The 15,946-nt window shown below is 39.5% G+C and overlaps 1 protein-coding gene across 2 annotated transcripts; it reads right to left on the bottom strand.

The window, feature by feature from the left end:
* Positions 1–1,601: 1,601 nt before the first annotated feature.
* On the bottom strand, positions 1,602–14,194 carry LOC103353205 (EGF-like repeat and discoidin I-like domain-containing protein 3). Of its 2 annotated transcripts, none has more exons than XM_008276059.1 (10): positions 13,998–14,194; positions 10,586–10,711; positions 10,359–10,490; positions 6,443–6,556; positions 6,071–6,252; positions 5,828–5,983; positions 5,592–5,736; positions 4,633–4,817; positions 4,392–4,547; positions 1,602–2,524 (listed from the first exon to the last, which is right to left on the bottom strand). In XM_008276059.1, the coding sequence occupies exons 1-10, from the start codon at positions 14,071–14,073 to the stop codon at positions 2,381–2,383; spliced, it is 1,416 nt and encodes a 471-aa protein (XP_008274281.1). In that variant the 5' UTR covers positions 14,074–14,194; the 3' UTR covers positions 1,602–2,380. The 2 variants fall into 2 exon arrangements, with proteins under 2 accessions (XP_008274281.1, XP_008274280.1); XM_008276058.1 differs by having other exon boundaries at positions 4,633–4,835; positions 13,998–14,162.
* Between the last annotated feature and the right edge of the window lie 1,752 nt (positions 14,195–15,946).

Below are 15,946 nucleotides of genomic sequence, written 5' to 3'. Positions count from 1 at the left end.
TATGTAAACATAAATTATAATATTTTATAGTTCACATCACATTTCACATTTCAGAAGACTGTATGATATGATTTTATTCATGTGTTTGTTTAATATATATTTCTACAAAAAATGCATGCTGTCCAGCTGAGTGGACATGTAAATATATTTTTACAAAAATGGGTTGAAAAAAAATTAAAGTTCAAACCTTGATTTTCATGCCTAAAGATGAATAAAAACACTTAGTCAAAAAATCCTTACTGAAGTTATCATAATTCATGCATGAAACGGTTAAGATGATGAATTGAAGGTGGTGTGACTTTCATTTGCATAGGGTGGGGACCTCTTTCTGCAAGCTGCACTACATGCAAACCATCTCCATTAGAAGGTAGGATGGGCGTCTCTATAGCTCATCTGGTTGAGCGGGCATCCCATGAACAGGGGCTATAGTTCCCCAGTGTGGCGTTCGTGAGTTTGTTTCCTGCTCACAACAGTTTGCTGCAGGTCTCTCCCCATTCTTCTCCCCCCTTTCCTGTCTCACTCTCTCACTGTCCTGACTAATAAAAGCAAAAATGCAAAAAACAAAAAAGAAGGTAGGATAAAGATTAGTATTGTACATGTTTACATGGAAAAATAATACCTCAAGGCAACACTGTGCAGTTAGCCTAATTTTTTTCAAGCAATATAATGCATTAGCATATGTGTGTAGACATGTGTTTATGTGCATTTATATGATCATAGTCAATGTTTTTTACTTTACAATCTACTGATAATTTCAGGACATGGACATAAAAACATTTTATGGAAGGAAACCAAGGAAATGTGCAGTTAGGGACATTCCCTCAGAAAATGAGGACAGTGTGCTATCAGGGAGTGATAGTGAAGGAGAAGTGGAGGAGTGGATCCCTGAATCAGGTTTGAGGGACACTTAGGAGCTCAGGGGTCAGTGAGAGGTCAGGTGTGAGTTGGAAAATAATTGTGTGTGTGTGTGAGTAGGTGTGTGTGTGTGTGTGTGTGTGTGTGTGTGCGCGCGCAAATCTTCCTGTTGCATTTCTTTCTTTCCAATATTTTTTTGCTTTTCAGAAGAACACCAGCCACAAGGTAGTGATTCTGAGGAAGAGGGAGATTCAGATGAAGAGGAGGGTGAAGTGTCCCACCTCCCAAGATGGAGAAAAGTACACAACTCCATCGATGCCTACCCAAAAAAAAAAATTAATGCAGCGCTGGATGTAAATAAATGTGTGTTTGGGACGATGTGTTTGGGACGATTTGTGCTTTGTGCAAGAGGCAGAGGAAACCTGGCAGCAGGTTTGTTAGTAAAAAGTTTGAGTTTAGGGTTCAAACCTAAAGCCCTGCTGCACCTCCTTTAATTTTTTTTAACTTGTCCTTTTCCCTTCTCACTTTTTCCCACGTGTGACTTCACTGACAAGTCTGGTTATTCAGAAATCAGCTACCAACATCCATGTACACACACTGTCTGACCTAACAGGGCTCTACAGTCAGCACTGGCTCCTTCTGACATTTAGTATAACAGCTCAAACTTACGCATGATTAAGACACATCTTTTTGTCTCTTGACAGGAAAGAGACACACACACACACACACACACACACACACACAGATTTATTTTAACATTTAATAAAGGATCTTAGTCCAAGACCAACAATGAATTAAAAAACAAATGTAAAACAATGTTTTCTACATATATGTATCTTTCTACATATTTCACATTTGTGGTAAAAAGTTTTAAATTAGAATGAAATTTTATGTAAGAATGAAGCTGAAAAATGTGTCAAAATGTGTAAAAAAAAAAAAAAAAAAATCAACAAAACAGACACAACATGAAGAACTTGCCCTACAATTTACTGGCTTCATCAGTGTGCTGCAGTACTACTTTGAAAGTTTTAATTTTCTACTCTTGGACACACTTTGTCTTCCTGAATGGTTGGAAATTCCAAAATATACGCTGTATTGCACCGACCCTGCGTCATTATGCGAATTTGTGCTTGAGTAACCAAACAGCAGTTGAATAATAGACAGAGTAAGACACAGTGAGGATGATAGTGACGATGTTTTACCTCTGCAGATTGTTAAAACTACAAAAGAGCAGAGTTTGGATTCTTAAAGGGAACAAATCATTCAGACTAAGCAAATCTGTGCAAATTAGAAAAACAAAAACAAAAAAAAACGCTAAAAGCATAGTTACTAAATAAGGGACTCTGTGAGCAATCAAAAGCTGCAATTTCAAACAAATATATCAACATAAACATAAAAAAGTCACTAGTTAGAAAGTGCTACAAGTGTTAAAGTCCAAGCTATGCAGCAAACATGATCTCGGTGGATCCATTCTCTGCTGCGGTCGGAGGAGATGGAGCTTTGATTATTGGTTATTGATGAGCTTCTAGTCATCGCAGCCGAGCAGCTCCATGCGTAGAGTGATGCGTTCGTGCCACTCCCAGGGGATGACGCGGATGTATTGAGCGTAGAACGGAGGCTCAAACAGATTCTTCTTGTGGGTGTTGTTGTCAATGTTTCCTTGGAAAAGCTGCAAATAAATGTTGGGGTAAAATATTTACTCACTGAGCAAAAGTATCGTGCATTTTCCTATAAGACAAAGTAGCGACCTAAATTAAACTTCCACTGGATGCAACCAAGCTGAATCAGCACAATTTTCATGATAATGGCACACACCACAAAATGCCAAATGCAAAATGACTGATTGTGATGTGTGTTGCAAGATGCTGCTGGCTCCACCCTGATGTTCAGAACAGTTAGACAAAGCCTTGGGCAGCATCATTATGCCATGAACCTAGAAGCTGTTTGCAGCTCAGTAAAAACATCAGTTTGTTTGACTTTTTATGACTCATCTGCAGCAAAAAATCTGATCCTTTATCAAACAGCACAGGGAGCTGCCTTGTTGGACTTGTGTCTTTACAAACTGCATGCTTTGTGTACTACTTTTTCAGTTTATACACAAACACTGGAGAAAATGTTTTAGCATTTGTAAGCGCAATGGCAAAAATAAGTCACATCCTTTCCACTTCTGAAACAAAAAGGCCTAACATGACATTTAAATGACTGTAGCTTCTTAACTACTCCCTCTACACATACAAATGAGGTCTTGCCACAAACAGCCCCTCATATAGTCTCTTGTAATAATGGCAAAAAAAGACAAACTTGGGGGTGATACAGAAAACGAGCTGTGGATGACAACGAAAAAGTTCTCCGAACAAATATGTCTGTAATGTGGGGTATTTTATTTTAAATTTGCATTGTGCATTTTTCTTTCTATGGAGCATGCATATAGCTACCAGTTGTACTGATGAAATTATCTTTAGGTTTAGGCCACAGGTGTATGCTGTATATAAGCAACATAATGAGTGAAGTTACTGGCAGAACATTATTTATGCAGCGCTCTGATGCTCTGGACTCTCACAGACTGTGCTGTCTTTAAAGTTGATGAGAATAAGTTAATAAAAATGGAAGTTGAATGAGTTAGTTAAAAAGTTGGATAAAAAGTTTAAAAAGCTGTTTTCTGTAGTTCTCTGAAAACCCGTCAGAGTGAGGCTCTATGCGCTGTTTTGGTTTCAGACTTTGCGGCAGAGTGAGTGATCTTACCGCTGTACGGTCGTAAGCTATCTTAACTCTTCATCATCTCAGTGAGCAACTTGTTTACAGCAAGCAGCAGCAAAAAAAGGGGCTGTTGCTGAAGTGCTTTTACACGCTTTTGCCTTTTAACAAAATCAAATTGTACAAAATGTATGAAAGCGACTGTGACACTTCACATCATGTAGTGTTTTATGAGAAATTAAGAATATATTGGTGTTTCATCAGCAAAACTCTGGCTGATTATGAGTACCTGAAAAGGGCTGTAATCAGCCGATTTAATCGGCCAGTTCATAAATCAGTCAGGCCCTAATTTTGATACAAAATTCCAGTATAAACAATATTTATATTATTTGTAATCCTGTAACTTTCGCTGCTGAAATGCTCCAAGACGCAACTTGCAGCATCATTGTAACTTTTTACAGTCTGTGCTTTGGCTGCTGTTGTGCAAAATGCATACGAGAAAGAAAAATATTTGATGTTGTTTTTGCCCAAAAAAAAAGAGCTTCCTGAGTCCTGTGATATCAAATATGTTCATGTTTACTGAAGAGCAGGGTGTGGGCCAACTGAAAGTCTCGCACAGCTGACAGTGTGTGAGAAGAAGAGGTGGGTGTCCACACCCACTTCTTCTTCTCGCACAACTGAAAGGTATGTGAGAAGAAGAGGTGGGTGTGGACACAGGTGAATTATAAGGTTACAAAAACTGCACTACACTATGACTCACTTACTAGGACATACATTTACAGTGTACTGTATACTGGTATATTATACTAAAACACAGTTTTAGATATTCATGTATGTCTGACCTTATCGTTTTCGGTCTTGTCGTCCTTCACCGTACTCCAAGTCTCCCCATCGTTGCTGTAAGCAACTTTAAACACCGACACAAACTGGACCACCCCAAAGTCCTTTGCACCTTGAGTGATGATGCCTGTGAGGCGTTTTGTTTTCTCAAGATCAACCTGGCGAAAAACAAACAAAACAAACTGTGATACTCTGCTTTGCATTTAATCAATACTGACGCCTGACCACAAACGTTTCCCTCACCTGGATCCACTCTGAGCGGTTGTTGTGAGCAGGAGACCAGGCGTTTGTCTTCCCCGCCTTATCCAGTCGGGCAAACTGAGGGTGCCACGTGAAGGTGTCGATGCCCCATGTGCGGAAAGTGCTGGAGGCTGAAAGCTGCCCGTCCGAGATGAGCCGAGACTTCATCCCCAGAGGCTCTGTGCAACCTGCCGTGTTTGAATAAACTGTGAATCCAAAGCAGATGGAAAGACGGAGGGAGGAAAAACCCAAAGCGAGAGAAAGAGAAAGAGCAGACAAAGAGGAGAAAAAGACAAGTGAGTTCACCCGAAGAAAAGAAGAATCAACTTCACCCAGCATTTGAAGAAATGAGCAACAAAGCATGTAACTGACTGAAATAAATTAACACCCACTGATGATCAAGTGGAAGGAAGAGAAAGAGGTGCACAGAGTAGAGGAACGCATGCCATGGAGTGCATAGAGCTAAGTGCACATTAAATCTGTATATCTGGAAATGTTTAACTTGTTATGATTAAAGAAGACACAGTTTGGAGGTGGACAAAAACACAAATGTGTGTGTTTCTGTCTGACTGCTTAGAATTGCTGCTTTTGTTGTTGCAGAGCGAGTGCTAACCCACAGGGTGCTGTTTATACTATACATTTTCTCTGTGGTCTGACCATGGCTAGATGTTGTGCAGTTGAAATAAACTCTCTGACTGTCATTTTGCCTGTCAGCAAGACCACAATAAGAAGACATCAAGATAGGAAAACCAGAAACAGAGGGAAAGGTAAACAAAAGAGACTCATCACTTTAATTTTGCATGTTTTTGTTGATCTGGCTCAAAGTGGAAAGGTCAGCGAGGGCATAACTTGACTTGACTTGAACCTGAAATGGGTCATCCGTCTCTTTTTATTAATATCAAATTACTTTTGGTGCTTGCTGGGAGAGTTAAAGCTGTATCGGATGCTTTCTTTGTGTTTACCATTGAGTTCACAGCCCACCAGCTCCATGCGCAGCGTGCAGGCCCTGCGACAAACCACGGGGATGATGCGGATGTACTGGGCCACGATCGGAGGGTCAAAAAGGTTGGTTTTTGTGCTGTCGTTGTCTGTGTTGCCCACAAACACCTGCAGCACACAAACATAGGCGATGAGGTGAGGGAACTGAAGGAAGGGAAGCTTTCTGTGCACATATATTTAATAGAAAAGAACGTCTAACCTTGTCCCTCCGCTGATTATCCCCTTTGTAAGTGACGTAGCTGTTTCCGTCAAAGCTGCTCGCCACCTTGAAGGCCTTGATGTACTCAGCTGTGCCCATTCGACTGGCTCCCTGAGTGATGATGCCCGTCAGACGCATCTTCTTCTGCATGTTAATCTGCAAAAAAAAAAAGGCTCCTACATCAGTAAAAATCATTGCTTCTGTTGGTCGGCCTCATGACTTTAAAGCGTTAACTTGCCCCACCTCGATCCAGGGGTTCCTGTCGTGGGTGGCAGACGTCCAGGCGTTGACGATGCCTTGGTTGTTGAGTCGAGCCAACTCCGGGCCCCAGCGCTGAAGACCCAGAATGCCGTAGTGCACAGAGGAAGCAGAAATCTGAGACTCCACGATCGCTCCTCCTTCCATCCCGAGCAGAGAAATGCAACCTGGGGTATATTGTAAAGTATTTAAGTCACTAAATGACCAGTAAAACACTTGTTTAAGATGTTATACTACTTTAAAATAGTCCTTGCACAAACAGAGTTTTGATAAAGACTTTTGATGAAAAGTAAGTGACACTAAGCTGTACCCATCTGAAATAAGCCTGTATACAGACGTGGTAGTTGCTGAACTTACGTAGCTGGCACTGCTTCCCAACATACGGCGAGAGGCACTGGCAGGTGTAGTCTCCATCAAGATCTCGGCACGTCCCTCCATTCTTACAAGGCTGGTTGGCACAGTCGTTCACATCTGAAAACACATCAACTTCTATTAATCTCGTGTCCTCAGATCAGTGAAGTAGTCTGTGAAACACATCAACACACCTGCTGCCCACAAACAGCTTAGAGAAAGAACATAGTGTTTAGTTCAGACAGATGGACAATTGTCTCACTGTGTCTCCAAAACACAGTTGGTAAAAAGGTAGTTTCTCTTAATTCTACAGAAATGCTCCTGAAGGCAACACTGAGGAGGAGGAGGAGGTTAAGGGTCACAGCTTGATAATTTTGTGCCATGACTTGATGAATGTGATGACACAGAAGATATTCAGAGTTTATATCCATGTTGTGTCACCAACAAACTCATTGTCAACAGTATAACAGAATTTAATTTCTGACACCCACTAATGACAAACATACCAGCTGGGCTCTTTAGAATACATTTTGCATTTCAGCTCATTGATGTAGATTTCAGTAAATATTAGAAATCAGTAGAGAATTTCTGACAGTCTTACTGCATTATAGTCCAACATATTTTTAATAAACTCCTAAATCTTGTGTTTTCCTTAACATAAATGAATACATTCCACTTTTTTTTTTTTTTTTTTTAACATAAATGAATACATTCCACTTTTTTTGTGCATTAATTTGATACAAACTGGACCAAACCTACGCCCATGTTTCATCTGATAGCGAGATTTATCATTTGTGAGGATTTCCAGATATTTCTTCTTTGACAAAAGATAACTGACATGACTGATAAAAGCCTTTCCTCCACAAGTACCATAGCAACAAATTACATCTGCAGTACCTACTGTAACCACCCTGATCCCTGCTGTGTAACTCCCACTCATCCTCCACAAGGTGGCGTGCTTACACAGCATGTCTAGATGTTTATGTGGAGCAGCGGGCTCAACGCACAATTTCAGCTGAGCAACAGTACATGTTCACTCTTCAATAAAAAGGACCTACACATTTTTACAGAGTAGTGATAAAGCAGATGTGGTGACCAAACAGAAAAAAAAACTATGAAAAAACAAACAATAACCCTCATTGGCAGCACTTTTTAAATATAAATTCTTCTCTGCAACACTGTTTAACCAAAGAAGCTGTATCCAGATCACTTGGCAATGATGTTTGTCTTTGGTTTTGTTTTAATCAAATAAATGTGATATATCTTTAGAATGTTTCTCTGACTCTAACCTATACATTTACACAGGACTCGAAGCAGCCAGATCAGGCCTGAGTGCAGCTCTGCTCCCTGTTACTTCCTAACAAATCCACTAAAAACAACAAGTGGATCACAACCAGATGACTGTCAGATTTTGTGCGTAGGTCTTGGTATGTGTACATAAGCCGCTGTCTGTCCCTGTATTCGCTTATACAGGGATTTATCATTTATTTTCCTTGCATGTACATCTACAGGTGGGTGACAAATTAAAGGAAAAACCTGAACTCTTGTCTCCGACAGTGAGGGGATCTGGTGGATCTGCAATTAGAGGGGAAGGTCTTTGCAAATCAATACAAAGTTGTTCTGAGTGATCACCTTTATCCTTTAAAGAAACTATCCTGACGGAGGTGGTCTCTTCCTTGATAAAAATTATGCGAATAATTTGTTATGGCCTTTGCAGTCACTAGATTCCAACCAAATTGAGCAGCCATGGAAGATTTTGGACTGATGTGTTCACCAAATGAGGGAATATCTTACGGAAGAACAGTGTTCATCCCTCCAGGAGAGGTAAAGAGATTTATCAAATTAATACCAAGGTGCACTGAAGCTGTTCTGGCAGCGAACTGTTGCCCAGCACCTTACTAAAACACTTAATGTTGGTTTTTCCCTTATTTATTTCCTGTCTTTACACCTATCTGCCAAACAAATAGAATAACGTAACTATGTACCTGAGAAAATTTTAATTTTAATAGGCTTTGAACCCCAGTTTTAGGAAAAAATAAGCATAAACCTGGTCTAAATAAAAGCTGTGTAATCACTAACTGTCCCAGCACATGCGTGAGAGCCTTATTTAATTGTCTTACTGACCATAACAAACTGCAGAACTAAAGCAGATGACAGGTTGACGTAATGCCACATGGGTCTTTTTAAATTCTTGTTCCCGCTAATGCTAAGAGGATTGGTCACAACTTAGAAACGAATGCCTGTATGGCTGTGACAAGTGTGTCCCAGCAGAGCTAATAACACTGAGAAACAAGTGATCTTACTGAGAGATGGACCGTGAAATAGCCTCATTCGATCCTTAAATCCAGCTCTGCAGAGGCTGCTTTCACTGAGCATCTCATTTAGTCAAGTGGAAATATTTTCCATGTGCTTTGGCAACACTGTTCACATGATGTTTATACTAAATATGCACAAATTATTAAATCAAATTTTAAAGAAACCTCACCTTGTTAACTTCTGGAATGCTCTCTACCTACAACCATGTCACTATTTTTTAACAATAAGGCCATGTCTGATAATAAGATAATAATGGACTGAAATTTAAATTGCTGAGCTTAAATAATTGTAATAACATTTTGAATTTGAATCTCATAATTTGAATTTAAATTTATTACACTTTAATTCTATTCTAATAAACTTGAAACTGAATGTAATATGTTGCAATTGCTCTGAAATTGTAGTTGAATTTAACCAGTGACATGCTGTTTAAGCTTAAAGCATGTTAACTATTAGTTAATGTTTGTGGTGTTAATGGGCAGACATTTGTGACAGTCAGTTTTCACAATTCAAATTCATTTCTTGAGATTCAGATTCAGATTTTGCCGCACATCTGAGTCTTTTCTTTTCTTTACTGTACATATTATATGTTCCATCCCATTCAAGCACCTCGTCACCAGTTCAGCCTGTAAAATCTGCCTGATTCAAAATTAGAAAATGTTTGGGAGTGGTCGACCAAACACTACAATTGGTGGTCAGACTGTGGGCTTTAGGAGGTTGAGCTGTTCATTCACTAAAAATGCAGCTTGAGTAACAGCATGAGTTACAGTCCTGAGAGTCAAAGCTATATTTTGAATCTTTTTCCTCAGAGTGAGTCATAAACACAAATAAGCTTTGTGTGTTTCAATCCATAACTACGAATATTAGTCACAGTTAAGAGGATTTTCAAAACGATATTTACAAAATAATCCCATATTTTCTCCCCTTTCTTAATCTTTAAAGTGTTTTTTCCTCTAATAAAGCCAAACTTCTTGCGATAACCACAAGCCGACATCGTGATTATAATAAGAGGATGTGATGGAATTTGCTGTTATTCAATTCTTCGTGTGATTGGATCAAACTGCAATACAAATGGATGCAGTGTTGCCCCTGTGTGGAGGGCGTCTGCATGCTAAGAGACTTGGAGTGGCCTTTTACTAATTAGCCAAACAGAATAACCACAGAAACCCGCTGAATGAGTCCTTTTCATGAAGCTGCCGAGCAAACTACACATCTCTTTCACCGCTGATGTTGTGACAGGATGGGAAAAAAAAAAACCCTCATATGTTCACACTTGTAGAGAAATCTGCTGAAAGTAGAGCCTTCTGGTATTTGTGCTGTACTGCTTGCTGAGCTGTTCTGACCATAGACTGGAGAAGTTCCTATGCAGTCTATGGTTCTGACTAAATTTGACTTGAATTTGCTTACTTTTTCTGGAATTAAAACCAACCTGTTGTAGATTTTCTGCTTTACATCTTGGTGATAATGTCTTCCCTGAATGATAAATCCTTCGCGTAGACACTAACTGGTTAAGAGGCTTTCAAATTAGGCATCTTCTAAGAAAGTAATAGTAGTTTTATAGGTGCTAAAGACGTAAAGGGAGCAAATCAGGTCAGGAGTAACTTACTGATCTGGCAGTGAACTCCCTCAAAGCCGGGCTGACACTTGCAGACGTACTCATTGAAGACGTCGCCTCGCCTGGTCGGAGCGATGACCTCGCAGGACCCGTCGTTCTTGCAGGGGTTGGGACTGCAGGGACCTGAGGCGAAGAATAAGAAGAAGGAATCAGATTAGTCTTGGTTCAAAAATAACCAGGCTTGTACCCAGAATTTCCCCCTTTTTTCCCAGCTCTACCTATCTCCGTCAGGTTGCAGGTGTCTCCTCCAAAGCCGTCAGGACAGATGCAGATGAAGGGATCCTCTCCTAAACCCGTCACACATGTCGCCCCGTTGTGGCAGTGATTCACTTCACAGTAGTCACCTGAGGGAATAAGAGAAAAAAAAAAGGAAGGGTAATGATTATCATAAGTTTATGCCCACATTTTGACCTGCAACATGGCAGAGTATTCATCTCGTTGCCATGGAAACTGGAGATCCTGACAGTTTCTCCAGCAATGCAGCCACAACACAGACGTTGCTCTAAACCACTGGCTGTTTCTTGAATGAGAAAACTTTTCCTATCACGTGTTGTTATTATATTTGTGAAAGAAAAGAAAAGAAAAGAAAAGAAAAGAAAAGAAAAGAAAAGAAAAGAAAACAGGTTTTCACTGAATTATTAAATTACTAAGTATTGTTGTTTTACTTAACTGATTCCTGAAAAAATAAGCGAATTTAAAAAGGCACTACTTTGTCTCTAATGCAGCTTCCTCTCTCAGTCTGTGCTCTTAAGCAGAGTCACTGCACTATGTGACTGGTTGCAGACCACAATCAATAGCCTATCAAAATCGGAGAAAAGTCGAAAACTTCTCTTTAAATTAAACATATTTAACATATACACAGACATTCCAACAAGGTTTTCTGTTGGAGTTTGTGCTATCCTATATTTTGAAACCAAAATATTGATTTTTCCCTACTCTATATTGGTTCCCAATATCATTATTCACTCTTCTTGATTGCTAATAATTAGTATTGGTCCAGAAAAAAACCTTGTCAGATACCCTTCAACAGTTCTGTGCTGCAGCTCCATAAAGTTTGGTGACTTTCAGGAGATGAGTTTTCAAAAAGAATCACAGAGACTGAAGCAGAAGAGGATGAGACATCCAAACTGTTGTTTTCAAATACACTTTAGGTCAAGACTCCAAATGCACCGTAGTGTTGTGTTTCCCAAAAATCAATTCAAAAGCATATCTAGTTTGAAACTTGTTTGTTGAGTCTACAGATGACTTTTGTCTGAATGCTATGACGGCTCACAACTGCTCAAAAGAAACGTTGAATATTATGGAGGTTTTCAATGTATTTCAACGTGCAGCTCGGTCACTGTTAAGCCTTTTGCAGCTCTGAGACAAAGGAGCTTTGTACCTGAGGATGAAGGAGCAACTGTAGCAGACGGGATGAAGTTGCAAACAGATGTTCAACACTGTATTGTCTGTAGCCTGACTCCTTTAAGATAAAGAAATCCTCTCAGTTAAACCTAAACAACTTAGTTTATTGTGTACTTGTTGAGGCAACACATCTATTAAGTACACTGATAGGCAAGTGAGCAACATAATCTAAAATAAATATGACTGCATGCTCAGCCAATACAGTGCATCTTAATATCCGAATCTATGATTGAAGGGTTAAAAGGGATCTACTGTGTTTCCTCAACACTGCTGATGCAGCTTCAGCAGTGAGGTCCAAAGTGCTGAGTCACTGATCCTGTCTGGATCAGCTCAAAAGATGGCAGAGGCCTCCGATGGGAGCGGCAGGGTACAGATTTATGAGTCACAATGTCAAAATCACAAAACCTTTAACTCACAATGTTTGCTCATGAGAAGCCACGTCAGAGTCACCGAGCAGCCCCAGGTGGAACTGCCGGAGTCGAACTTTCTCTTTTTGGAAAAACAATGAGGCGTAGAAATGTGATTTTGAGCATGTGAGCTGGATAACTTAGCATATGTTGTCACCATACTCAATCATTTGCATACTAAGTGGCACATCTGACAGCTGTGGTTGGAACCGGGTCGACTGGCTTTACCACTGAAGTCAAATGTTTCAGCATGAAAACAAATCTCAGTACAACCATGTATGACTAGAAGGGACAATTTATGCAACGGAAAATGTGGGTTTTCATACACTTCATAGACTGATGTGGAAACAAAATCCTTCAAAAGTGTGCTGCGGATAAATGTTGCGATGAGAACAGTTAATGATTCCTGTTGTACAGATACAGTAAAGAAGATCTGGAAACAACTGTAACAGATTTTTATGAAACCAACTCTGACGGCAGAATGTGTGTATGTGCAGGATTAACAGCTTGCGGGATTAGCCAGGTTGAACAGAAGCAGCTCTTTCAGGAATGAGCCACAGTTACACAACATGACGGTGCAGCAGGACACGCAGCACATTTGACTGACAGGGTGGCAATAAGCAAAGCAGTTAGCTCCTGCATGTACACAAACAGCATGGCCGCTGAAGAACAAAAAGCCACACAGTATAAAGGAAGCCAAAACACTTGACATCTCCATTTGACTCCAGGTCCTGCAGGTTGGCTGCACATTTGCAGGTCGAACTAAAGCTACTGTAAGTGAGCAGACAGCTGGCTCATGTTGGCCTCAGACAACAACACATATGGTGTTATTTCCACCTCCATCTGCACCACCTCTTTGTCTGACCAGAAGTGCGTCACGGAACACTCAAAAATAAATGCTGAAAAAAATCACATATAAGTACTTTGCAATGCATCACTTTGCTTCCAAGTGTGTCTGTAGATGCTTTTCACAAACGACTGCGCTGCCTGCTGTGGATGGTGCACGAGAGAGCAAAACAAAAAACAAAGAGTAGCATCTCTTTTGCAAAACCTGCCTCTTACACTGACCACTGTGCAAAACTGAACTTCAAGTAATAACAGAGTCTCGCATGTAATAACAGAGCAGCCTCACATTTAATCATCCATTCTGCCGTGACAATAATAATAAGTTTGCATCTAGTACTTCGGTGCAGATTGTCATTTCATCCTGGTATTTTTGAGTGTTATAGCAGAAGCCTGAGGAAGCTTTTTGGACGAGAGGAACCAAAAAATAAGTGACGCTGCTGTCTGCTAAAGCACTTAGTACTCAAACTATATGTACAAATGACATATTGACTGTTTTTCATGAAAAAGTGCATATTTATATGATTGAATCCTAATTTTGGGAGTAAATTGGACTGCTAAAGATGAAATAAACATGTTTTTAGAGCAGCTACTTGAATATAACAAGAGAAATACAAGTATTAGGTATTTAGAAAAACACTTCCAAAGATATTTAATGTTTAAATTTGAAGGCTGCACATCTCCTGATTCATTAAATCCACATCACATCTCAAAAAAAAGCGTATATACAGTGTATAGAAAGTAAAATCAACAAGCCCGTGACCTGGTTTGACTACTGAAGGGTGGGGAAAACGAAAGAAAATGAATGGAAACTACAGGTGCCACTGCCAAAGTCAACTTGTGGATTATATGGAAAAAGAGTAAATGGAGTCTGGAGGCAGAACTCTGAGAGACACAAGTCACCAAGTAAACACCAGACAACAGGAGCTGATCTGTATGAATGCGATTAATCAGATTTATTTAAAAGAGTCCTTACCTCTGATTGAATACAGGCAAAGTAGAAGAGTAAAAGCTCCTAAATACGCCGTGAACACATTTCCAGGACGCTTCATATTCGTCTGTCTCTTGCGAATTTTTTTTCTCTCTGCAGGTTTGTTTGTTCGGAGCGACGCGCTGCCACTAAACGTCCAGCCGGTGCTGCCTTAAAGTGTTGTGGGAAAAACCGGGATTCGGAATGAAACGCAAATGAGGAGTCAGGTGAGAGGAGAGGGAGCTGCTGGGATTTTCCGATAATACCCGAGTTAACGACGTGTGACGTGATGTGTTGGGCGGAGAGTTTAGAGGAGGAAGAGAAGTCCAGCAGCATGTTAATTAACATGTTGTGCAACTCTGCTTTATCTCTGCTGCCTGTTGAATTCACACAGTCGGAATTCTGCTGCACATTCAATTCAGCCAAAACGCATCTTTGTGCTAAACTATTTCCTATATCTTATTATTTTTTACTTATACTAGTGCATACAGACAATTAGAACATTAATGAAAAGTTAAATGTCATAAATCAGTTATTTAATGAAAGTGAATATTGAATATATTCTAGATCCATTACACATAAAATAAAATGTTTCAAGCATGTTTTCCATTTTATCTTTCATAATTATGGCCTACAGTCAAAAATATATATTTATATATTTTTTAAAATCTCAAAAAATGTAATAAAATAAAATAAAATCTATTTTAAGTTTAAATAAATTACTATTCAAATGGTTATTTAGGAAATTAAACAATTGAAATTAAATAACTTTTAATCTGTCATTAAAAAAGTGGGAAAAAAAATATTCCAGACTCATTACACATGAAGTAAAATGTTTCAAGCATTTTTCCATTTTATTTGTCATAAATATGGCCCACAGTTAAAAAACAAACAAACACATATCTCTAAAATGTGAATATTTAATTTTAAGCTTGAGCTAGTTACTAGTCAAACAGCATGCATACACGGTATCTTTTGGTCTAGTTCAGTACTTGTAACCTGTTGACTTGAAAGATGATCATCAACACCCTCCATGAGGAGTTTAGGCCACAGAAGGTCATTGGTGAAAAGCCAAAAAGGATGATCACAGCCTTAAGGGGATTGTTGTGAAAAATCCATTCAAGAACTTGGGAGAGCTTCACGATTGGACTAAGGCTGGTGTCAGTCTTCCAACATCTTCAGGAAAGGAGCTACAACTGTTGCTAATATCAAGACACTACTAAACCAGAGACCATGTCAGAAGTATCTCATCTGGTCTAAGCAGAAAAATAACAGAAGTGTTGCTCAGTTGTCTAAAGTCTGCCTTTCAGATGAAACAAAATTTTGCATTTCACTTCAAGATCAAGTTTCTAGAGTCCGGAAGAAGAGTGAAGAAGCACAGAATTTAATGTGTTGCAAATCCAGTGTCAAGTTTCCACAGTGATGATTTAAGGTGCCATGTCATCTGTTGGTGTTGGTCCACCGTGTTTTATCAAGTCCAAAGTCAACGCAGCTTCTACCAGGAGATTATAAAACACTTCGTGCTTCCATCTGCTGATAAGCTTGACGAAGACGCAGATTTACTTCTCCAGCAGAATTCATCCCCTGCCCACAGAGCCAAACTACTACTAGATGGTTTTCTGACTATGACATCACTGTGCTCGATTGGCCAACTTAACTGACCTGAAGCCAAAAGAACACCATATTGATTTATTGTCAAGAGGAAGATAAGAAAGAGCCAACCTAAAATTACAGACAAACTGAAGGCGCTTATCAACCAGCCTTTTGCATCTAATTCTTTCTCTTTACTATAAATGAGCTCAAAGACATGGTCATCTTAAATTAAAGTTATCGCAATAGTCTAATTAGTTGTCATTCCTTTTTGACCTGTTTTATGAAGTGCATGTGAAGGCACCACTGCCTGTCCAAACTGACAGGGGAGGCGGAGCTTTGAATAAACCCCATGAATTACAGAC

This window comes from Stegastes partitus, unplaced genomic scaffold, assembly GCF_000690725.1.
Source record: "Stegastes partitus isolate 25-593 unplaced genomic scaffold, Stegastes_partitus-1.0.2 Scaffold64, whole genome shotgun sequence".
NCBI classification, from domain to species: Eukaryota; Metazoa; Chordata; class Actinopteri; family Pomacentridae; genus Stegastes; species Stegastes partitus.
Note: the sequence above shows the minus strand (reverse complement) of the source record. Positions and strands in the feature narration are given on the sequence as shown.

What these genes read in the sequence shown, in the direction of transcription:
- LOC103353205 (XM_008276058.1), bottom strand. Translation starts at nt 14,073, where the DNA reads ATGAAGCGTCCTGGAAATGTGTTCACGGCGTATTTAGGAGCTTTTACT. An exon ending in TTGCCTGTATTCAATCAGAG is followed by an intron (nt 10,712 to 13,997) that starts GTAAGGACTCTT and finishes TTATTCCCTCAG; the next exon opens with GTGACTACTGTGAAGTGAAT. An exon ending in ATAATCAGCGGAGGGACAAG is followed by an intron (nt 5,737 to 5,827) that starts GTTAGACGTTCT and finishes TGTGTGCTGCAG; the next exon opens with GTGTTTGTGGGCAACACAGA.